At 35.6% G+C, this 23,636-nt stretch overlaps 2 protein-coding genes and 2 long non-coding RNA genes across 7 annotated transcripts in view; 1 reads left to right on the top strand and 3 right to left on the bottom strand.

The window, feature by feature from the left end:
- Positions 1 to 1,126: 1,126 nt before the first annotated feature.
- On the bottom strand, positions 1,127 to 2,661 carry LOC108550171 (uncharacterized). Its single transcript, XR_001890397.1, has 4 exons — positions 2,548 to 2,661; positions 1,886 to 2,476; positions 1,581 to 1,781; positions 1,127 to 1,300 (listed from the first exon to the last, which is right to left on the bottom strand). It is a non-coding gene; the product is annotated as an uncharacterized LOC108550171 (long non-coding RNA).
- Positions 2,662 to 2,714: 53 nt separating this feature from the next.
- LOC108550173 (uncharacterized) lies at positions 2,715 to 8,631 on the bottom strand. 2 transcript variants are annotated; one of them, XR_001890399.1, is made up of 5 exons: positions 8,597 to 8,631; positions 5,033 to 5,267; positions 4,787 to 4,902; positions 2,937 to 3,091; positions 2,715 to 2,798 (listed from the first exon to the last, which is right to left on the bottom strand). It is a non-coding gene; the product is annotated as an uncharacterized LOC108550173 (long non-coding RNA). The 2 variants fall into 2 exon arrangements; XR_001890398.1 differs by lacking the exon at positions 8,597 to 8,631 and adding an exon at positions 5,350 to 5,452.
- A 559-nt stretch (positions 8,632 to 9,190) lies between these two features.
- Positions 9,191 to 10,731, top strand: LOC108550183 (abscission/NoCut checkpoint regulator). The gene is made up of 6 exons (XM_017903849.1): positions 9,191 to 9,328; positions 9,505 to 9,701; positions 9,784 to 10,012; positions 10,094 to 10,249; positions 10,322 to 10,453; positions 10,522 to 10,731. The coding sequence occupies exons 1-6, from the start codon at positions 9,281 to 9,283 to the stop codon at positions 10,708 to 10,710; spliced, it is 951 nt and encodes a 316-aa protein (XP_017759338.1). The 5' UTR covers positions 9,191 to 9,280; the 3' UTR covers positions 10,711 to 10,731.
- A 3,016-nt stretch (positions 10,732 to 13,747) lies between these two features.
- stv (BAG domain-containing protein starvin) overlaps positions 13,748 to 23,636 on the bottom strand; it is a 24,290-nt gene continuing 14,401 nt past the window's right edge. The window contains exons 1-2 of one of the 3 annotated variants that reach the window (XM_017903872.1): positions 23,383 to 23,630; positions 13,748 to 17,899 (exon numbers count right to left, since the gene is read on the bottom strand). In XM_017903872.1, coding sequence (XP_017759361.1) covers positions 15,719 to 17,899; positions 23,383 to 23,454 — 2,253 coding nt within the window. In that variant the 5' untranslated portion in view covers positions 23,455 to 23,630 and the 3' untranslated portion in view covers positions 13,748 to 15,718. Of the gene's footprint in view, positions 17,900 to 23,382; positions 23,631 to 23,636 lie in introns of those variants that run through there. The other 2 variants (XM_017903870.1, XR_001890402.1) reach the window with 2 other exon arrangements.

The raw sequence follows: 23,636 nt of genomic DNA, 5'->3' as shown, positions 1-23,636 counted from the left end.
AGGGCCAATCAGCGCGTTGCACTGCCCGTAGAAAAGGACAGAGAATAAAGATTCACCAATACGATTGACTTGAAAGGAAAATCATCAAATTATTCAATTTCTGTAAACAATTTGTGAACTTTTATAATTTTATTATAAAGGGGCATCCTTGAAGAAGTTTCTAATATTATTTTAGCTACAAATTTCTCGTTAATTACTTAATTATTAATCATTTTTCCACGAAGTGTTTGAAATGTTACCGAAGATGCCAATAATTTTTCATTAATTACTACTCCTATGCAATAAATTTGTGACTATTCATGCACTCATTGTGAAAACAATATCCTTAGCAATATTTCCATATAATTTTTATTCATATTTTACTTCTAGTTTTGTTCGTAATTAAATATTTTATCGGCCAATCATGCCGATCATTTTTATCGAATCGCGATTTCCTTCGAATAGTTATTTATAACAAACTAATTGGGATGAAATTATGTACGAAAATTGCATAAGAATATTGCCCAAAGATCCAACTTTACGACGCAGCTATAAAAGTTCATAAATTATTCGCAGAAATTGCGTAATTTGTTAATTTTCCCCTACCGAAGTGTCTGTATTGTCACGCCATGTTGAACGACCTCCTTTCATATTCTGTATTCTTATTAACTTTCTTAAGCTTTCAGTTCAAAATCATATATGGCACTTGAACTTTCATCCTCCTATATCTTATAGAAGGATACTTGCTGTATCAATGGAATGCATTAGGGATATATTGTGTTTATTTATTAAGAGAATTCATACTACGTTTCACATTTTTAACATTTCAATTTTTCCTTCCTTGCTATTTTTACAATAACATAAAATAATATACAGTAATTGTACGTAAACAATACTTACTATTAAATTTAACAGCTTATCTTCACTAATAATAATTTTATTATTAATTAATATACTATCGATTATTTAGAATTTGACCACTATGAAAATTACAAACGGAGATTAAAACAACGAATAAATAACACCGTTGTATATACGATGAAGTGTTACATATATGTTTATATCATTTGCCTGTAAAGTTATAATGAATTGTATTTTTTTTTTTTTTTTTTTTTTTTTTTCATAAACTATTACATGTTAGCTCGATTATTCTTGGTACTGGGATTACAGATAGCTACGGCACTGTAGAGATTAGAGAAGCGAGCAATATCTGCGTGGCAGTAAAATCGCGTATACGCATTACCGACGAATATTTTCTCGATTTAATCCAAATGAAAATTGTTTCGACAATTTTGTTCCATGCTTTCTTCTTCGAACAAGCCTATAAAATACGATATCATGTAAAAAATTCGTGTCAGATGAAAAACTTTCTGTAAAAATGAAAGAACATACGTAGAAAGTACGCTTGAAGGCTTATTTTCAAATTCGGATGATTAATTATAGTTATTCAGAAGCACAAATAATTATAATTATGAACACTGATAAACTCTAGATATACTCTGACCCAATTTATAAGACAACAATGAACCTCCTATAACGTTCTTACTTTTTACGTGATACTTTATTTTAGCCAGAAACCGTACGTTTTTAAAAATACTCACAATTTTCTAAAACTGAGGATGTCGGAGCAATTTCGTTTACGAATTCGGGTTTAAGGAAGTAAACTCTACGAGAATTACCCGTTGGACATCACAGATTAAAATTCAGGTTGAACAGTATTATCCTATAAATGTCCATTAATGATTACATCTAAACGCTTTCTAGCTAGGTCCACTTTCATTCTCAAATTTATTACCGAATACCTAAAAAAAGAAAAAAATATGAAAATGAAATTTAAATTCACCATATAATACTTTGTTACATCGCATATATTTCAAACGAATTATTAAATAAATCGCAACTTTACCAGGCGACATTTCCATGGGCTACCATTTAACTATCGTCCCAAACTTTCTGTCGATATCGTTCATCGATATATGGCATATTTAGTCGTTGGGGATCCTACGATCTCATTTCCTTGATTAAAATCGAATCGATCGTGATCCAGAAATCGATGATCCATCTTCCGGGATGCCATTCGTCGCGTCTGACGTTTGGATCGTAGCGTTTCCCTCTCGAGCGTCGTTCACGGCCAATTTCTATCCGCAACGCTTCGAAAATGATCACGTTCGCACGCGAGACCGTCGTGCTCGTGCACGCTTTAGCCATAGTAGATTCCACGCGTCGAAGAAACAGGAGCACCGGCCACCACGCGTTATAAATATTGATCGTGCGTGCGAAGACTGCCCGCTCGGAATTATCTCGGGCATCGCGAGGATCGATCACGTTTGTTAATCACGTTCCTTCTTGCCGACAGGTAGCTGCTGCTGAGCACTATACCCTGGCCAACCTCGGTGTATGCCACCTGTGCCAGTCCCGGTGCATGTCCTTTTCCCTGATACTCTCTTTCTTCCTTTCTCCGTTCACCAGACCTTCTTCTACGATCCGGCCGACATTACTACAACAATAATAAATATTAGCATTACTGGCGAAAGTCTCGATTTACTACAGAATAATATACCCTCTTACATAACATTAGCACGAATTTTATGAATTAGAATGGAAGTAAATAATCCTTAATCGTTAATTCTTTCTTCTGATAAATTCTTGATATAACGCAGAGATATGCAACCTCCAGCTTTAACAACCTCGTAACTCGATCTACCGATATCGTCGGTTGGTAAATTACCGTGTTGCAGAGTCTAGAGCCCCTCGATTACTTCGTCCTGTATTTCCAACGATACGTCTCCTCCCCAGGAAACGAGTATCGTCACCTGTAACTACATCAAGATGAAATTAAAAGATGAAACATTTCTAGATACCCGATAATTGCAAATATTTCGCCAAGATTACTCCCAAGGATCGCGAGAACTCGCCTCGTACCAGGGAAATTAACATACTCGAACGTTGCTACTTACCCGAAGCCGATCTCCGATTTTTAATCGCTGTTTGACGGATGAATTCACGAACGCAGCTTCAGCGCGACCTGAGTGAACTCCTGTTCTGTGAGAAAGTCACGGCGAAAGCAATTAGTCAGCAGCAGCCATTCCGTCTTAATAAGTCGTTAATTAGCCTGTTGGACGATGTGTCTTTGAAAGATTTTGCTTTCGTGAGAAATACGCATACATGTTTAATAAAAAGGAAACGGTAGTCCTGTCGGATAAATCGTTGTTTACTTTCATCTCAACGCTGTTGCTCCGAGATTAATTAAGACCATGAACGAACGCGTGGCGTCGAATCGCGGGATGGGACCATTTTTCGGTAACAATGGTCACGGTGATAAAAGCCTGTTCCCTGGAATTCGTGAGAACTGGGTAATTCCGAGCAATTAACGAAAACGGAACGTCAACGTGTCCCGTGCATCTGACTTAACGGTAACGAGAAAAAGAAGAAACAGAAACGACAAAAAATTTGTGAGAGCTACTCGAAAGAGGCAGTGAGAATTTTGTTTCCACGCGTGGAACTCGAATCGATTAACAAATGAAACTTTAATCTTTCGACTTTCGCGATCCTAAGTCAATTATCCGAATTACAATGGTAACAGAACTCTGCGAGTTAACGTCTCTTTACATTTCTGATATCTCTAGAACATGTATTGGCCTCAACATCCCTAACACCGACGCTAAAACTGCGAATCAATGAATTCGAGTACCGTTTTTGTAATCGCGAGCTCATTCATATCTCACCGCTTATGCAGATAAAAATCTCAGACCGTTTTACGTACCACTAAATCCGTCTGTAGGCTATTTTCGCGTTCGGTATACACTGGGGAACAGAATCATTTCGGTAGCTGGTTACGGAGAAAAGTAAAAGTCGCGAGTGCATCTTCGAAATAGATTAGAAACTCGCGCGGAACGTTTATCCCCGTTAGAAAGGATAATTAGCTGCGTTTACGAGCAACGATTACGGGCGTATTATGAAAGTGGAAAGAAACGTCCGCGCGATACACCGGGGGCGTGTTGCGCGCGGGGTATTAATTTCGGTATAATCGAGTACGTCGTTACCATTTTTACCATCGTTCGCTGCTAATCAGCATAACGCCTTAACTGGTTCGTGTAATAGCCGCGAATAGACCCTAGCTACGGAGACGTAATGGGTCTCCCCACCGGCTACTAATTATTCTATAAACGAAGCGTTCGTATCAGACAATTTGCGTTTAAACGATCGCATTAGTTTTCTCGCGAAAGCGCCGCGGTCCGTTTCTCCACGATTACTTGATCAAACACGAGACAAAAGTGGCCGATTTAACGCACAGATCTCAATAACGCGGATGATGCGACAACGAGGCGAGTCGATGGACTTTTCGCGAGCTAGACCCAGATTTCACGAGGTTTCCAAGATCCTTTTCGTCCATCTATCCTAGATCTCTCGGGCTTCGTCTGCGAATTTACGACGGAACCCCCAGGTTTCTGTTACGCTTGCAATCAGATAAAATCGGGAGCATTCCGTACACGCGTCACGTTCGCCACGCTTTTAATCTCTTTGTAATCTGTGGGGTGCTCGAGAGGCTGCCGAGAAAGAGCCAACTTGCTAGTCCGCTTACACGGCTAACTGTAAACGGTGGCTGCACTCCGCCGTGTGTGTCTTCATTCCACCGCAGGATAGATCTATCGCTCCTTCAGCCACCGTGTACGGAGTAACAGGTTTTATAAACAACGATTTATCCGTGAGGAAAGATCCTAAACACTGAATTCATGGGCCCGTGCGTAGTCCGGTTACAACGTTAACGAGCTGCCAGAAAGATTAATTTCGATCGATCACTATTTACCGATCGATGATGCTTTCACTCTTCCTTGTCTCGGTTATTCCGTTCCACGTCGAATTCGATGAAATTCACTCGCTGCTTTGATCGTTCTTCGTCCTCATATGCCTCGCCATCCGACGCTAAATTGGCGACCATGAAATTAGGAATATTAAGAGAAAGTATGAAATGTTTATGTTTGTTGTTATACCGAGAAGGATTAGATCGTTAAAAGTCATGGATATTACTCGAATGATCGACCCACATACGTACCGATTGACGTTTCAAGGAAACGTTCAAACGCACAGAGCATCAGCGACAGTCGTTTATGGTCTCATGTACGTCGATTGCCATGACGAAAGAAGTTGCAAGCGATTCCAGTGATGGGGAAGTGAGTCAATGGCTGATCAATCGCAATCCGACTGCGTTGTAAGAAGCTAACCTTCCTCGAGGCGAATCGCTCCACGATGGGGATAGGAATCTTGTCCTATGGCCGTGCCGTGGTTTCCTAATAAATCAGAAATATCAGTATATCCGTCGAAAATCCCGTGACCGATCGAAAGTATCCAGAAAACGTCAAAACGGATTACCACCAGGCAAGAAAGTTTAATCTACTTGAACGGTAGAGTGGCGCTGGTGGTCACTTGGTCACAGTCGATTAGGAGCGTAATTACCAACACTAGACGAGGGAATTTTTTTTTTCTCGGGGACAGGCCATGGCGAGCAAACTTCACTAATGTATGTGGAACCGATCCATCCGGTAAAAAGCGCGTTCGAACGTTCGATTCGCTTTCCATCGTGATCTACGATCCACCCACCTCTCGACGGGTGTAATAGATACGAGAAGACAAGAACGACGCCCACTTTCTTGCCCCTATGCACGATGCTGGTGCCGCTACTATTCGTCACACGACACCACAGCATCGGTATCGTCCACGTAAAATCAGCGGAACGATCGAATTAAATGGATATCTTCTACGTGTCGGATAAAAAAGAAAATCGATCGATCGTAATTCGACGAAGAAGCAAATCCTTTCGATAACGTGAATCTCGTTACCGACCTGACGAATCGGCGATTTCGCGAGAAAACTTTCACGATTTTTAGGTTAAGTTTTACGGGATCGTAGACGGGTCGTAGACTTTCGAATACTTTCGTGAAAGATACAAAAGAAATTATAACGAGTGCAGTGATTATAAAAAGCTAAAACGAAATCGTGTAAGTTTGCTGGAATTCTCAAAGTTGCGTGCATTTGGAAAATATGCAGCAGTTTATGTGCTGTTATTAAATGACTGAAAGTAAGTTACAACAGCGAGATCGATGGTCAATTTTACGAATCGGTCCACGACGCGAGTTGCTTTCCGCTATACGTGAGTTATGTAATCAGCGTTTACTATCGCTAGCAATGTCCGAGACGAAATTTCGAAGCTAATGTATTAATCTCTTCGACGAGCACAGTCGAAGATGTATTAATGTATTAATTGTTCGACCAAACTTTTAATCTCGATAAAAAACGGAAGACGAGAAATTATCTTGAAATTAACGCGTTACGTGTTACTTGAAATTTAGTAATCAAGGAAGAAAAAAACAATTTCCACGAATGACCATTACTTAGAGAAATTCGTATAAACTGTTTTCTATGATCTCATATCATAGACGAAAAGAAAATGGAGCGAACTTTCATTCAGGAAAAAGGTACACATTGCACTAGAAATTTCTCTCGTTTAGGATCTCGAATTGGAACAAACGTTAATGCACACGCTATTTTCGGCGAAAACGTAGAAAAAGTGTGAATAATAACGGAGAAGAGCAGAGAAATGAATTGCTGTAGCAACACCCAATTTATTTAGTTTTATCCAGGAGAGCGTAATGACTGGCCTCGTGTTTTGAAGACAATTAACCTATTTCTTCTCCAATCTCTTTTCTGCTAGGTGGCTAAAAACATATACCATGAAATGCTTGTCATAATTGAATCGCCACTCGTCGGTCAGAAATCGTAACGAGAAAGTTCATATTCCACCATAGATGGCGGAAGTGTATATAAACGAACATAAAATAATTATTTATCTCGAGATCTTTAACGCATAATGTTCATGATGTAAGGAACATTCTGAAAACAATCGCACTTCGCCGACGCAAACGGTATCTACATATTTTTGAATCGAATTTCTTCCACGAGCACGTTCAATTCGCTCATCGATATTTCCGTGATAACTTTGCTTTTGTCGAAGGAAAAAAAAAATTCTATGACCGCTTTATATTCATTTGAATAAGTAAAATCTTATTTTCAGAAATTTGCTTCTTATTTGCGAAGATATTAGATAAAGAAGTAAGATATTCAAACTAGTTATAATTTCTGCGAGTCTTGCTTCTCATTACGTTCGTGCCAAGAGAAGCTGTTTATTGAGTTAAGAGGAGGGCAATAGGATGCGAATAACAATGAAAAAATCATTGCACGTTGATGCAGTATTTCACGTAAAAACAAGAAAAAGTACCGGTGGACAGGCTCAGCCAGAAATACAAGTGGGGTGAAAGTGATTTTTTTTAGAAATCTTGGCAATCGATCTCGCCGATGGCAAACTGTCAAGCCGATTGTCTGCTAGTAAATCGGTTTATCTTGGCGCGCAGTAAGCAACCGAATGAATAAGCCAAAGAATCGCAATTGTGTATGAGATTACAACTGACTGGTCGAATTTATTTCTTCGAATATGACTCGGTGTCTCCATTGCTATGGTGCGATTTGTTTCAAAACCTTAACGAGAAAATTGTTAAATAAAATTAAATTAAAAACTACACTCAATCAACGTCTTCTGTATCATAAATAAAGTATAAAGTGGAATTACCGTCCAGTGTATCTTTTGTTTCACTCTTCGTGAACTTGTACCATTGAAACAATCATTTTCAATGTTATCGATTCAGTATAGAATAAAATTACAACATTGGACAAATCTTTGGGAAACAATGCCAATTACCTGTTCTCACGTAGTGGAAATAGCTGCGAATAGAAACACTGGTCTGTAGGTCTAAAAGCATTCATCCTCTATTATATTATCTCCGTACTCAAACTATTGTCAATGAGAATACCGAGTTCTGATTCTACTTAACTAGTAGACCCGTGTAAAGCGAAATAAACTACTGATCGCCACTCTCCCTATAATGGATTATACATGGAACTTATATAATTTTAGTACAATGTACTGTATACTTCTATAGTCATAATTACGGAAATAAATGATTAAATAATGAAAAATTTCAGTACTATTAAATAATACTACATTACCTAATTAAATAGGATAGGAGAGTATGGGTGGAGTGGACAATGTTGATGCTCATTATACTAGCCAGTACACACAGTCTATTCTATTCATATATTTTATCAACACTGCTTCTAAAGATCTGCTCCATTCAAAATCAAATCGACAAATGATCCTACGGTACGAAGTTGCGACCTTTATATAGGCGGTGACTGTCTGCCGAACGTCGGCCGAGTAGTTACGATCATTACCGATCGTACTAATTATTTCTCTACTATAGTAACTGTTGATTCATCGAGTATTTTACTTTTTTTATAATTGCATGCTTTGAACAGTTTGTTATTAACAATAAATTTAACAATCAATCTAGATTAATACATACTTCCGACTTTTTTTAAGATAAGAAAATGTGTATGATAGAGAAAATAAGATTAATCGATAATCATTGACGAAAAAAAAAATGTTAATTCATCTATTTATTTCATACAATTGGGTATGTGAATTTTAAATATTTTAGTAAAAAAGAACATTTACACCTACTTTATCGATTATAGTTGTTACGTTGGGTATATTTCTGAAACTCACCGCTCTATTTTATGGAGGACATGACTACAAGCGGTATACTAGCATAGACTAAGAATATTAAAACGTTAAACGTAACACTAAAATGACAAAGATATGTCATCTATCTTATTTTTTTATCTATGGTGATAGATCTATACTACGTCTGTAATTACACTCTTCGATTATTACCAATGTCAAATAATAATGTATTATTGAAAAATAAAATAAAATAAAATAATATAATTGGTATAAAGCCTATTACATTAATATTCTGAAAATTTATTGTTAAACAATTATTATTTACATGTTACAAATTATTGAGCACAATAAAAAATTGATGTTTTAAACGTTTTTCCGGATTTTGTTTGTTTAATACCATTGAAGTTAGTCATTTGTCCAATATTGCTATAACAATTGTAAATAGTCATCTTAAGTATTTTTGGAATGTAAATTTTTCTTTCTCAATTCTTTACTTTTTCAACAAATATGCCCTTAACTCTTTTTTAAATTTTTGGAGAATGTAACAATAGTTACAACAATAATTTATCTAAAATGGAGTATATATTAGCTTCGAATTTAACACTATAGTCGAGTCTCGATAACTTTGACGTTTTACGTCAGAATTTTTCGAAAGAAGATTATGTTAAACAATTTTCTGTTATATTTTTGATGGCATTATAACAACATTTTGGAAGTACTTTCAGTATGTCTTGCAGTATTTGTCAAACGAAATTCTCCTTCTTCACAAGAGAAGTAAGTCACCATTTTTTGTAGTAAAATCGTTTGCAATTTAGGTTATTACACCATAGCATCATATATCATCTTTTTTTGTAATTTACTAAGTTTGTGTAATGCGAACGTTCACCGCGGTACCACAGTTTTTAACGTGCATTTTTTTTATCATGTTTCATTTTTCTAATATTATTTAGGTTGCCTGTCCAGGCTGTGGCTTTTCATGCTGCAGTAAATGCCTCAAATATAAATGTAATATTCCAGATAAAGGGGTAAAAAAAGTCTGTGGACGTTGTTTTAATAAGCATAATTTTACAAACAAGCCAGCTTGTAATAACAATATTGAAATGGATGAACACGAAGAACCAATGGCTCCAGTAGATATTAAAAAAAAGTAATGTAATTTTTGTAAATATAATTAGCCAAACGAAGCATGAAATTTATGTAAATTAATATGATATACCCATCTCACATAGACTGGATTCATTGGAGAACCCAGGAAAGCCTCCCATTGTAATGTATAAACATACAAATCATTGGGATAAGTTTAAAAATGGCTTAGAACCAGCCGATCAGGAGATCGTGGAAAGATTACGAAAATTAAAGGAAGAAGACAAAACTACAGCTTTGAGTGTAGATGAAATAAAAAGGAGATTGGCATTGCTAAAGGATGAAGATCCAGATGCTAATCAGTGTAAATCAAATGTATGTTAATATTAATAAAACTTACTATAGAAAATTACTGTATCATAAGTATAATATGGATAGTTACTTTATTTTTTGTAGATACATCAAGTGGATACCAGAACAGATCAACAGAAAACAGATGATTTGATACAGGAATACCTACAACAACTAGAATTATCCTCAGGCAGCGATTCAGTTGGTGAAATTCAAGCAAGACTAAGATCTCTGCAAGACATTAATGATAAACCCAGAAAGGTATAAAATTGATGTAAAAATAATAAGTTATATACAATTAGCAGTATCATCAGTTAATCTTTGTTGTTTTAGTATTCGGCTAATGATGTTGATGATGATGAAAAACATGTTACAAAGAAATTAATTGCTAAAGCTTTAGCAGAAGCAGAATTGGAGAAAAAATATGAAGAAGATGTAGATGAATTGGAAGAAATGGAAGTTGAGGTATGTAAAACCAACTTGTATAACGAAATTAAATATACAAAATTCTGATAAAAAATTAATGAATACAGGACGTAAAGCATACCGATGATGAAGACGAGAAACCTAGTTGCGTAATGTGCGACCAAACTGAAAATTTAGAACGATGTTTAGGTTGTCACGGTGATCTTTATTGCACTGTTTGTTTCGATGATAATCATGACGATTTTGAAATGAAAAAGCACAAAAGAGAACCAGCAACAAATCTTGGTCATTATTAACTGCAATGAATAGAAATTTTAGAAAAACGCTTCGCAACAATTCACGTGTCAATTTCATTGCAGAGGACACGTAATTCTTACGAAAAAATATTTGGTTAGCATCATCACTTGCAACGTTTATATCGATATAAGGAATACCGTCGTTTAAATAGAAGTATTCCTCACAAAGTACACACACACACAATAAATAATACATAATTATAGTATGCATACTAGCTGTAAGTTTGAAACAGAGATTGTGATTATATTAATGCGGTTGAATTAGAAATTATTGTTATGCTACGTCTACTTTCACAAAAAATAACTTTGTAACATTCGCAAATTAACGAATTTAATAAGAAACATTCACGCTTTTACTAGGGAACAAATTAATTTTATAAAGACAACAAATTATTCGTTCGTATATTTCATCTTTAGGATCATTTTTTCACCAAGCTAAAAGTCTCATTAAGAAAATAAATATATAATCTTCGATGAAATTTATAACTTGATCTATCGATGCTATTGATATTTAAATTAATTAATAAATTTTGAAAATTATTAATCGAAATTGATTTTTTAAAAACATTGAGCTTTTAAAAGTAGTAATTCATGATTTTAACTTAATATTCGCCTATGCAACTTGCTAGAATTTTTCCTGTATGTCCCAAAAGCATAACCTTTTTGGTTTAAATGCCAAAATGAACTCATCGACACAGTCTAGATGTCAGTAAAGACATTTACTAACTTCCTCACCGGGATTTCCCAGAGGTAGTCGGTGTCGCGGCGCAAAAACCTCCTCTTCTCAAAGTCTAAGCAGGGCTGCTATTTTTAGATGACTCATACGCATCTATCGTGCCAAGTTTTCGACCACGGATCGGTTACTAACGAAGAAAGCATTTGGTCTTTTTTCCATCACTTTGTTTAGCAGTTTAACTTGTTTTTAAACATCTTGTTGTGCATTAGTATACATGCAGTTATTTACCATTTCAATAAATATTTTTAAGATTATTACTCAGAATAAATAGAAATTAGCTAATTTTTTTACATAACATACATAGGACTGAGAATCATTTAATCAAATAATCAAAATGAATAGCACTCTTTTAAAACTTTTATTTAGCTTTAGGGGGATTATAGCAATCGAATCATGGATATTTTTCTGCTGTTTGTAATTTCTGCTTTTTTTCTATTGTATCGAATATTTTCCTCTATGAAGAACCCATAAATAAATCATTTAAAGCACACATTGAGTTTTATAAACTTACTTTACATTATTTTCTTTTTAGATATACTAGAATTTTTAAAATATAATGTAAGAAATAATATAATTCAATTGTTTCGACGTATTCAGTGCGAATTTTATAACATTATTAATCTTAAATTGTGGCGAAGCAAAAAAATTATGTTCACTGTTACATATCTGTTTTATATCATTTTAAACATCGGTTTAATAAGCGGACGTGAACAGTCTATCTTCGTTACCGATGGTAATAATATACGCAAATATTAAACGCGTATGGAATTTAAATGGTATTCTACCTGAATACGCGTTGATAATTTTTACGATGCTTACGAGCTACAATAAAGAACCTGGCAGACAATTCAATCGTTAAAAATACTTTAATTTTTGCTGCATTAACAACGGCAAAAATCTAATTTAATTTTTAATTTTTTTAATTTTAAAAAAAATTATTTTTTTCATTACTTCTCTTTTTCTAACTTACGGCATACATTTTCCTTGTAGGTAATATTTTAAGGAAAATCCCGATATTTTATAACAATAAGTAGATATTTTAGAGGAATTTGGCAATGAAAATGCGTATGCATGTAGCGGATGTTGTTGTTAGTAGGTCATTGGTACCCGGAATTTCCATTCCATTACGAATTTTCGGAAAAAATATTTCCTTTCGGACGCTTTTTAATCTGTTTACTGTTTATTTTTATTTAGCAATATTATTGATATTAAATATTCAATTTTTTTGTATCTACGAATAAATTCGTGTTTGTTATTCTTTTGATTTAGCCATCTAAGCGTGAAATTTTATCTTTGTTCCGATGTAACAACAGAAATAGCGTTAAAAGGACCTGTAATTCTCTCCAATTTTTCCGAGAATGAAGTATCTTTTACGTGGTGACATTTTTGCTTCGTTTTATTATACTGGACACAAGCCAAGCGCTATTCCAATTTCGACATTCACCAGTTCTCGCGCAAAACTTTTAGCAAACCGATTTTACAATTCAACGTTATGTACTTACATTTATATTTTTGTTTTTACTTATATCTTCGCTTTTTGTTTATTAAATTTATTATTACGTCAAAGTTTACATGTTATTCCTATTTACTTGTATTTATGTACCACTATATTAAATATTTTCTACCGATTGTATAATATGTTTTGTTTTACTTCTAAGATTCCTTTATTTGTAATAGAAATAAATTTTTTGATACCATTCTATACGAAAAAAGCTGTTCCTTTTTCTTATTCTTCTTTTTTTTTTTTTTTCTTTTTTTTAAATGCTAGAAGTCCACGTTTTCTCGTATGAAAATATTTGAATAATAGATTTACATGTTTCTGAAAAACAGTTTGTTGTAGTAGGAAACAGGAATTACCAATGATATCTTTATTTAATGTAAATTCATCTTCACTTTTATAAAAAGCACTCGCGCGAATCTTTTTAATAACAATTAGATTTTCCTTGATTAATTCATAGGGATGCTAAAATGCCCTTAAGTTTCATGCTATTGTATTATAATGATAAAAAAACACATCAGTCATGGTGAAACTTATGCTATAATTTACAAATCGGTATTGGACTTGTATCATTTAAAAAAGAAAAACTGATCAAATGGATCTTCGTAACTTAATAATGTAACTTGTGAACGCAAGACAATTTCGATATAAATACAGGAGAACAGGAGATTTTTAGTATGATCTAATTAGGTAGGATCATTGTTTATGATTCAAACGACCAGACTGTATTTTAAATCGAATGCGTTTGTTCATAAAATAGTTACACTTTCGCCGCACTTATACAATATTCTACTAATAGTTGCCATTTGTTTACCACCACAGTCAGATCATTCATTCATCCATACATTCTCTCATATTTTTTCTCCGTATAATTACCCATATACTCTTTCTTCCACACAATTCTCATACGTCAGAAAAAATACAAAATTTCTGGCTGAAAGCTCATGATCTCTATGGATACGTAATCATCGTACAGAAACAAAAGAAAAGGAAAAAAAGAAAGAAACAAAAGACGAAGAATAATGATGAGTATCACCCTGAACAAGGAACCATAAAATAATGCACCCCATTGCCTTGGTATCGGTCATTTTCTTTTTTTTACAGAAGAGAAATTTCTTAATATTGTTAAATATCCAATGAATTATAGCGTCAACATAGGACGATGATTTAGAATACGCTGAACAGGCTGCATCATTTTTTTTACAAAACGAACACATACGATCCTAATATGTACACGGTTCATATTCCACACGCATTTCATCGATGAAAGATGTGCATGTGGCGATGAAATAAAGCGATTCAGAAATTCACAGATTTCATACTATGTCATAAGTCTGATGGAAGAAGCTTATGTAATTATTCTTATTCAGGAACTGGTTGCTTTAGATTAAATTGCATGATTCTGTTTTCGTATAATAGTAAATTACCATATTATAAATTACCCTTATATGGCGTGGAAATCTTAGAGCATAAGGATAATTAAGTTACCTTATAAATACTATTGAGTTAACTAGTACGTCACTATATCCCATTAATTTCTTTGAGTCAATTTGTATAATTATGTCGAGTTAATTAAGTTCCTTTTACTCACGTTATTATTAAAAATCGGAAAATTCCTGAATCATCTTTCTTTTATTATAAACCTACTACATTAGAGGCACGGAAATCGTGCTTGAATCGTTCAGCAGACGCACAATAAGTTATAAATATTAATTATAATAATAATAATAATAAAGTTAGCTTTATTACGTCTCAGGCCGTGCGCTGTAATACTAATCGTAAGAAACAGACGCGTTCCGTTCGTGAACATTCCCCAGTAATCCCCAACGCATTTTCTTTTCAATAATCGTCATCATCTACCATTCGATACACTTAAAATTCACGTAATCGTATTAAACTCCTCTTTCTAATCTTATTACCTATACCGACTCTCTATCAGACTCGATAATGCGCAGAACATTAAATATCGGTTCTTAAAAAGCTGAATGTTAAACAAAGTACTCATAGACTTTCTCCAAATAAGAGGGTTCACCTCTTTCATATTCCTTTACATTTATTCACTCACTTACCAACTAATCTACTAGCCAGTCGATGAGCAAATAAGAGAAAGGAAATGTCTAATAAATAACATGACTAATTTAAAAAAAAAAAAACATAGGCAGAGAAAAATTACTTCTAAAAGGGGACCGATATTTTTGTTTCCTCGAGTGCAATCAGATTGCACCGTACATTGTAGTCAAACGTATCATACAATTCCGTGAGTATTCTACGTTATTCTCCATGTGATTCCATACGAAACCACTGCAATGATGAGAAGAAAACAGAGGGATAGCCTTATGCAAATGCAACGCAACAGCGTGACAGCCTTCAAAACGTGAGACATTCATTGTACGATTCTTCTGTACGCTCTAATTTCATTCGAATAGATTCTACACTTTTCCTGTCGAACTTTTTTCTGAAATTATTCGACACATACATATGACTACGTGGACAAGGGAGCAACGAAACAAGACGAAAAGCGTTTCCTGTCATGCTGACGAACGATTGTGCGATTGTCACGTCGATCCACGACGTTCTTGCTGATCTGACACCAAGAATTATCGTAAACAGATTAGAAACAATGCCACTGGGCTCGTGGCTCTTCGAATGAGACTGGAAAGGCTTCTTTTCGCCCTTAAAATTGTAGTTCTGTCCCGGCGATATGCAAACCCAACAGTTACATTAACGCATCTCTTGGTGCAATTGAAACTCTGTGTTTCTTTCTATCTGTTATCCTACTTTGCACTGGCCTCAGTGTTTTCTGGAGCTGGCAATGGTATGGGTTTGTCAGACACAGGACCCTGTTTCTTCGTCTTCTTCCCTTTCTTCCGTGACTTGGGCGATTGCCTTATCTCGCTACTGTCCATTTCCATTTTTTCCTCCGTTTTCTGTTGTTGTTCTTGGACAGGCTGTTTACTGTCAGTTTTCTCAGACTTCTTTTCCTTGGAAATGTTCTCGGTTTTCTTCTTCTCTGTGGATGCAGTTCCTTTCTTTTCCTTACAAGTATTCTCTGTTTTCTTCTCCTCTGGAACTTTCTCTGAAGCATTTTCTATTTTTCCTTCGTTAACAGGAACGTTATCTGTGCACTTTTCAGCAGAAACATCTATTTGTTTCTCCTCAGTGGTGTTTTCTTGTTTTTCAACTGGAACGTTTTCCAATTTCTTTTGTTCAGTTACGTTCGCTTCTTCTGAATTCTGCTGTGCACCCATCGTTGGCGTTTCCTGCTTTTCTGCTGGAGTTGTGTCCATAGGATTGCCGACAGTCTGGCTAGGCTCCTGTTGTTGATTCGTCGGAACATTATCATTGCCAATACTCTCTATTTTCTCCGTAGAAGGTGCGATTTCTTCAGACTTCTTCGTTGGAGATGATGGACCAGGGGGTAGAGGAATAGCTTCCTTATTCTGCGACTGGTCTTCTGATTTCTGATCCACGTCCATGGATTCTGTCCGTTCGGCTTCCTTGGTAACATTAGAAACTTGATCTTCTTGCTTTTCATGTTCCTGAGATGATGGTTGCTGCGAAGGAAGCGGCGCCTTCGACTCCAGTAAGCTAATCGTTTCCTGTATACTTTTTATTGCGTTTCTACGCGCCTGTCGAACGTTATCTCTACCTTCTGTCTCGATATCGTCTAATTTTATCAATTCCCTAGTAAGCATTTCATCCAGATAAATATACTCTTTGTCTGTTCTGGAATTTCCATGATACTGCTTAACCTGTTCAGCTAGGGAATCAACCTCTTTCTGGACAAGGGCTACTCTTTCTAAAGGATCCTTTGGAACGTTAGGTTTAGGCTTTGGTAATTCTTGTTGTTCTTGAGGCTGCTGCTGTTGCTGAGTTTGTTGTGGCCTCTGTTGCTTTGGCTGCTCATAATATTGCTGCTGTGGCTGCCTTTCGCTATATTGTTGTTGCGGAGGCTGTCTTTCGCTATATTGTTGCTGCTGAGGCTGCCTTTCAGTATACTGCTGTTGCCTAGGTTGCTGGAAGGTATGGGTCGGTTGCTGTCTCCTAGAAGGATGTTCGAATGAACTTGGTGATTGATAAAACTGATCTTCAAACTGTGGAGGCCATTGATGATGTCTTCCAGAAAAGTGCTGACCAAATGGCGATGGTCTTTGGAAGTGCGGTGGAGAATGAAATTGTGTTGGAGAAGGTTCCCTTCGGAAGGTCGACGGTTCATCGAAACTCCTTGGAAATACAGGCTCGTCTCTACCCTCTACGAAAATTGGAATATGTCTAACGTTGCCTTGCTGTTGAGACTTTTGCTGTGCTTGAGGTTGTTGCTGCGATTGCTGCTGCTGCTGCTGCTGCTGCTGCTGTACCTTTTGTTGCTGCTGAGGCTGATTATGTTGTGGCGTTATATCTATCCTGGAAACGTACCTCTGTCCCTGAGGCTGCTGCGGAGACTGTTGCTCTGATTGTTGCTCTTGCTGTTGTGGTTGATGCTGATTAAATGACTGTCTATTCTCAGGAGGTGCGGACATAGAACGTTGACCACGATTTCCTCTGTCTGGATTCTCCATGTTGTGATGGTGCTGACCTATATCTACAGTATTACGTAATCCGTATTGCGGGATTTGACCTTTCCTATTACTTTGCTCGAAGTTTGAAGATTTATTTTGTTGATTCTGGTTAACGTCTGATTCACCGTGAGAACTGGAGACACTAGTTCCGCTGGCAGCGCTACTTCCGCTTGCCTGGCTTCTTGCGTCCTCGTCGGAATACCCTTGTTGAGGATTGTTGCGTCCTCCGTTTCCAGAGTCACGGTTCCGATTACGGAAAGAGCCGTGGAAGGGTATGTCACCCCACGGTGGGCCCAATAAATGGTCTGCGAATTCCGGGTGACGGGCTGCTAGGTTATCAAGGTGAGCACGGATGTCACTTCGTCTTCCAAAATTATCGTCGTCAAATGGAAATACCTGGAAACGAAAAATTAAAGTAAAGATATAGGAATCTATATTCTGTTTGTCTTTTCTGACTTTTTTTTTTGGTAATTTTAAACTGCGACTTCTGAGGTCTAATGTCAGAAATTTTATTTTTAATTATGTATTAATTACAGTTTACTTTTTCATTCCTTTACGATTATTAAACCACAATCTCTGGAAAATTTAAAAGACCTCAAAAGACGTACTAGGATTAGAAATTTGTATTTTTCTATATAGACTAAAGTTTGTCGCTCTATAAGCTGTGAATATCTGCTCTTTCAGCGAGTTAAAGCGATCTACATCTGTAAGTCGCAAAAAGCTTGTCATTTGTTGTCGAACATAGCAACATTATACAGATAAATTGTATTAAAACGAAAACTAAGCGTGTAGTGCATTTGTAAATTTAACATTTCGTTGAACTTCCATCGGATTTGCAAGATTATCTATCATTGCAAAAAAATTGCACAATCCCACTGAAATGTATTAAAAGGCATGCACGTTATAATGTTTGATTACATACGTGAATATTATATAAATACGAATCGTCCGCCGTAACTGTATTTTACAATATTAGAAGAAAATTCGTTATTAATGTTGCAACTCATACATTCGTATTACGATAATTCACGCCATTTCGAGAAATGTGTGTTTTCGCGTGGGCCGTCCTATTCATGACGACGTGTGTTACAGCCTTTACGTCACTGAAAAACTATATATATAATGGCAGCATGGCGTGCACACGCACGTATAACCGTTACACGCACACCGCCTCAGCTACGCGAAACAATTCGGCTAAAGGAAATCAAATCTTCCTTCGCAAATAGTAGCCATGATCGTTGAGAATTCCAGGAAGAAATCTCCTCAGTGAGAGTACACACGGCAAAAACATTTTTCAAATTATTGGCTGTATTCGAGCGTCAACGTATCGAATATCATAAATCGAACGAGAAATTAAAATGACTAGTCGTCTCGTGTTGAATCGATCCATATACAGATATAATCTCAATTACTAGAGATCCCGTAGGAATGACAAGATAAATCAGAAATAATTTGCAATGAAGTGACAAATATTAAACATATAACGAAATAAAACAATCAGATACAGAAGAAATAACAAAACTTTATTTAGAGGTTAATATTAACTAAAGTAGATTAAAAACAATTTGTAAAGCAAAGCATGAGCATAAAGATATTGCACTGTGGAAATTTGTAATTAAATATTAATTAATTTTGCTCATAAGTACTTCTAAGGGTCTTCTTCATGCCTGTGATGTAACTTTCTCTTTCTAGCTTGCGTTTAAAACAAGAGACGATGCACAGGAGTAGGTGATGTCCAGTCACTTGCGAGGGAAGATTGGCGCGCACTGTCTTAGACAAGGAAAGTAAGACGCAAAAGACCTCTGTGAAGCTTACTTGGTACTAACGTATTGCAAAAGAAAAGATCTTGAGCTGTAACGTTAATTCTTAAATAAGATTTTGCACGATTAAAGTGTTTAAAACACTGAAGCTATTAATGTATGATTTGAAACATAAGTAGTTAAAAGTTTCACAAGATTTTCAGCGATTTTTATCTGCTGCTAGAAGGGCCTATACCAAATGCGCGCGCAGTCCAAGCGTTAAAAGCATGGAAGACTGAAAATATTTAGTTAAGAGAACTAAGCCACTATCTAATTCGTTATATTTCAAATTGGAATTGATACACGTGAATCAACCATCTGTTTAGATATTTTCTTTGTTTCCGTTATTTTATTTCGTTTGAATTTATCATTATAATCAAACAATCCTAGTTCTAGGGCGTTAAAATTTATAACCTACAAGAAAATTAAAAACCTACAGAGAAGATGCTAGAATTATGAAACCTGTTAATTATTATAAGATGCAGTCCAGGAACTGTGGCTGAACTGCTCTGTATTGAATATTCATCCATGAACGGCATTCCACGCGTTCCTTGCCTTTTATGCAACTTTTCGTGATTTTATTGTCTTGGTTTTCCTTGTGTGTGCCCGTGTATGTGTGCATTATGCATTTCTTGGAATGATCTCTTAGCAGATTACAAAGACAAGATTTATTATTTATTAAATCAAAATGTATACTCGGTTTTCTTACATTTTTAATATTTTAATTTTATAATTTTTTTAATATATCATGTTAAATATTAAATTATTACTCAGTTTCATTACTATTCGTCGATATACATTCTGTCAATTTAAATGTAATCGTAACTGAGGAAAAATTTGCATAGTATTAGGTAATATTACAATAATGAGTAATCAATGAATTTTTCATTGCAATATGTTGGAATATTAATTTTGCGCGCACTTTTTGCGATCAAAACGCATATGTAAGGACAAGAGGGAACTAGAAGTGGAGAAAAGTTCACGCGGCTATGGTTATCCATAAAACGACAGACTGTGACTGGGTGAATGTCAGCACCGGCTCGATATAAACGAAGAACTGTGTCATGGTCTTTTGAATCAAATTCACGACAAACGCCGTTTTATAGCCATTTCCTGATTTCTTCATGGTAAGTGGCGAGTCTTAAGAACAGGCAGTCTAACTTTTCACTAATGCAGTTAACATATTTTTAGATGACGACAAAGGAAAAAATAATCAATAATAATTAAACAAGAAAGACGTGAATTGGAAAAAGAATGAAACAAATAAAACGGAACAATTTTGAAAATAGATGAATTATAAAAATAAAATGGAATTCTAGGATTTTGGTGAGTACTAATTACCTAAATTTGAGATTGAAAATTTTCATTGAAAAAGTATATACCCTAAAAAAACTTTTTCCAAGTAGGACACCAAAAATAGGTCATATGGTTGATTGGTGAGAAAGGATGAGTACCAATTTGGTTTCACTTCCGTTTTGGATAGATAACGCCCACACAACGCATGTCACATCAAGGAGTCATCGTTAATAGTATTAACAGTAATGTTTATCGAAACCGGTTTCTTTTTTACGTGAAAACGGGCAGCCGATTAGATCACAAGTAAAAATACCCTGTTATCGTCTTTTCGAGAAGCTAGATGCGTTGTACGTGATATCGAGAAGACAAATTTCTTTTCATATCTTTAATTACAAAAGTGATATAGTTAAGTGCTTTTACAAGCAACTAGCCTGGACGAATAAAAACGATTGATTTACCTGCTTTCCATTTTTAATGAATATAGTGGATATAGCAAATACAATCGACGATGTTGAGAAGTGTACAAAATTACATTTTAACATGCAGAGTGCCGCTGTAAGGGACAGATACATAAGGAAAAAACTATAAGAAACAGAAGCATAGGAAATATGAATATGAAATAAGATTATTGATTAAATGCTTACTTTGTTCATCTTAATGGCGTCATGTTCCATTTTCAAAAATTTGGATATTAGTGTTAATACTAAAAACTCATAAAATTGTCTGCGTTTGAACTATTATTGTATAAGACATTATATTCAAGTCCAACTCGATACTTAAAAAGGTATACAATAAATAAGAAAATTGATTAGAAAAAAAAGATATTGATTCTTAAATCAAAATCTTAATTTTTCCAATCAATATCTCCTTCTTCTTTAATATTCCATATAATTTCTTAGTATTAGAGGTTACACGTTCCAAACAGTCGTATGATAAATTAAAGCAATTAACTTTCGTGCTGTTATTTTGTTTCAGAAAATTCTTCGAATCAGAACAATGGGCATATATCGATGATCAGAGTTCAGGAGAAAAGGCCATTTAAGGTCACAAGATCTCCAGGCGAGCCTAATACGGCCGAGTGGTTGGACGTAAACGAGAGGAAATAAAGCGTGTAGTCAGCGAATGGACCGCGATTATGTTACGTTTTTCGTTTTTTTCTTTCTTCCTTCTCTGTCTCTCTCTCTCTCTCTTTCTCTCTCTCTCTCTCTCTCCCTCTCCCTACTCTCTCACTTCCATGCTCTCGCGCGCTCTCTCTCTCCGCTTCAGTCCGATTCCTTTTAGTCGTGGAGAACGCGAGCCACGTCCTCGACAGAGAGAGTTACCGAGGAGAAACGTCTCCGTTAGTTTATTATTAGCGTCAACACGCTTGTGTTTTGGAGGAATGGACCTTGTTCTAGGAGAACGTGTTCGAAACATTTAAGACTGAGGATGGTGAGTTGATGAGTCGCTAGTTCAATCGAATATTTGCACTGACCCGACTGACGAGTGCTGTTGCACTGAGAACATTCGAGTGTACTGAGAATATCACGAAAATCGTGCCACATACAATCTTCGAGATAACTTTGTGGATGATTGTAGAGAAACTACTCATAGAGATATAAATATATTTTATTCCATAGGGAATTTATAGTACATCCAATCTAGAAGAATAATAAACTGCTAAAATTTTTAAAAATAAGTTTAAAGAGTGTATAGGGATATAAAACCTACTATATGTAACTAATCGATGAAAATTCTACTCTATTTTATACTTAGTTCTATGTAACTGGATTATATTAACTTTATAAGTTAAGGTAAGTTTTTTTTTTACACGTTATTTTCAAACAATAAAATTTTTATATCTTTGCACATCTGCACACATATTACTCCTAAAACTCATAAAATTGTCAAAAGGCTTAAGAAGTAATTACGAAATCGCTAATTTTTATTTTAATTTAAATAATTGAAATGACTGAGGGAAGATAGTATATTCTATAAAAGTAAATTAGTAAATTAAATATCACAGAAATTTTTACAAAAACGTCATATTACTGAGGAATTTATTCATCCAACCTATTACACCGGAGAAAGCGAGAAATCCACGGGTCGACAAGTCACCGTTTTCGAGGCAAAGAAACGTACGTCACTCCTCGCAAATTCTATTTCTAACTTCCACGCGATCCCGCGGAACGTGAGAGAGAAGGTCGAAACCAACGTTAAACGCAGGAATCGAGAACATCGATAGGCAGCATGCATATACCTTCTCCATACTGCTCGCGAGTAACGACGAATTTCTAATTAAACGAAACGATTATGTCATCCATTCGAAAAATTCTTCGAGGAATAGAAAAATATAGCAAAAAAAAATAAATACATAAATAGAAAATCGATGAGTTAAATGGAAATGACTCATGTAATTAGTTAAAATACGTAAATTATGTCATTGACAAAAGTCAATGATAACGTAGAAGGAACTAGAAAGAAGGAAGAGGCATCGAGAGTCTAGAACAATCTGGAAAAGTCTTGGCAAAAATGTCAAGAGTCGACTATATCAACGGTTAAATCGCATGATTCGATACGCAGACTTTGGCGCAACGTCATGAGTCGATTACCACAGTTTCTGCATTACTCTCATTTGACAATAGAGCAGTAAGTTCGATTATCGAACGAGTACAATGTCGAGATGTCGTAAATCTACAAACGGAAATAATCTGTACCGCGATTGATTTAATTATAACCACTGCATATTAAATAGAACGAATAGCTACTACGCGACGGGAATGGAAAAAAGTTGACACCACTTACGGGAAACGGACGATCCAAATCAATCGATTCTCCGAATTCGGATGCTTTGTCCACGATGACAGGCGAGTCCATTTTCTGGACTTTTTGATCCGTGCCTGATTTTGAATACGTGGTGTCCTTTTTTTTCCTCTTTTTCTCTTGGGGGATGAGACTTTTTAATAGGCTGGCTTTTTCTCACACACTAGAAGGTTAAGTTTGTGCTCTGCTGCCGTTAAGAGCTCGCTCTGCAGGTTAAGTATTTTTTTTTTTTTTTT

This window comes from Eufriesea mexicana, unplaced genomic scaffold (assembly GCF_001483705.2).
Source record: "Eufriesea mexicana isolate 0111107269 unplaced genomic scaffold, ASM148370v2 scaffold2551, whole genome shotgun sequence".
Lineage (NCBI taxonomy): Eukaryota > Metazoa > Arthropoda > Insecta > Hymenoptera > Apidae > Eufriesea > Eufriesea mexicana.
This window is presented reverse-complemented; position numbering and strand designations above follow the sequence as displayed.

Bases quoted from the DNA above. Each gene is read 5' to 3' on its own strand.
- LOC108550183 (XM_017903849.1), top strand. From the start codon at position 9,281: ATGTCTTGCAGTATTTGTCAAACGAAATTCTCCTTCTTCACAAGAGAA. The intron at 9,702-9,783 runs GTAATGTAATTT...CATCTCACATAG, and splicing joins CCAGTAGATATTAAAAAAAA to ACTGGATTCATTGGAGAACC. The intron at 10,454-10,521 runs GTATGTAAAACC...TAATGAATACAG, and splicing joins TGGAAGAAATGGAAGTTGAG to GACGTAAAGCATACCGATGA.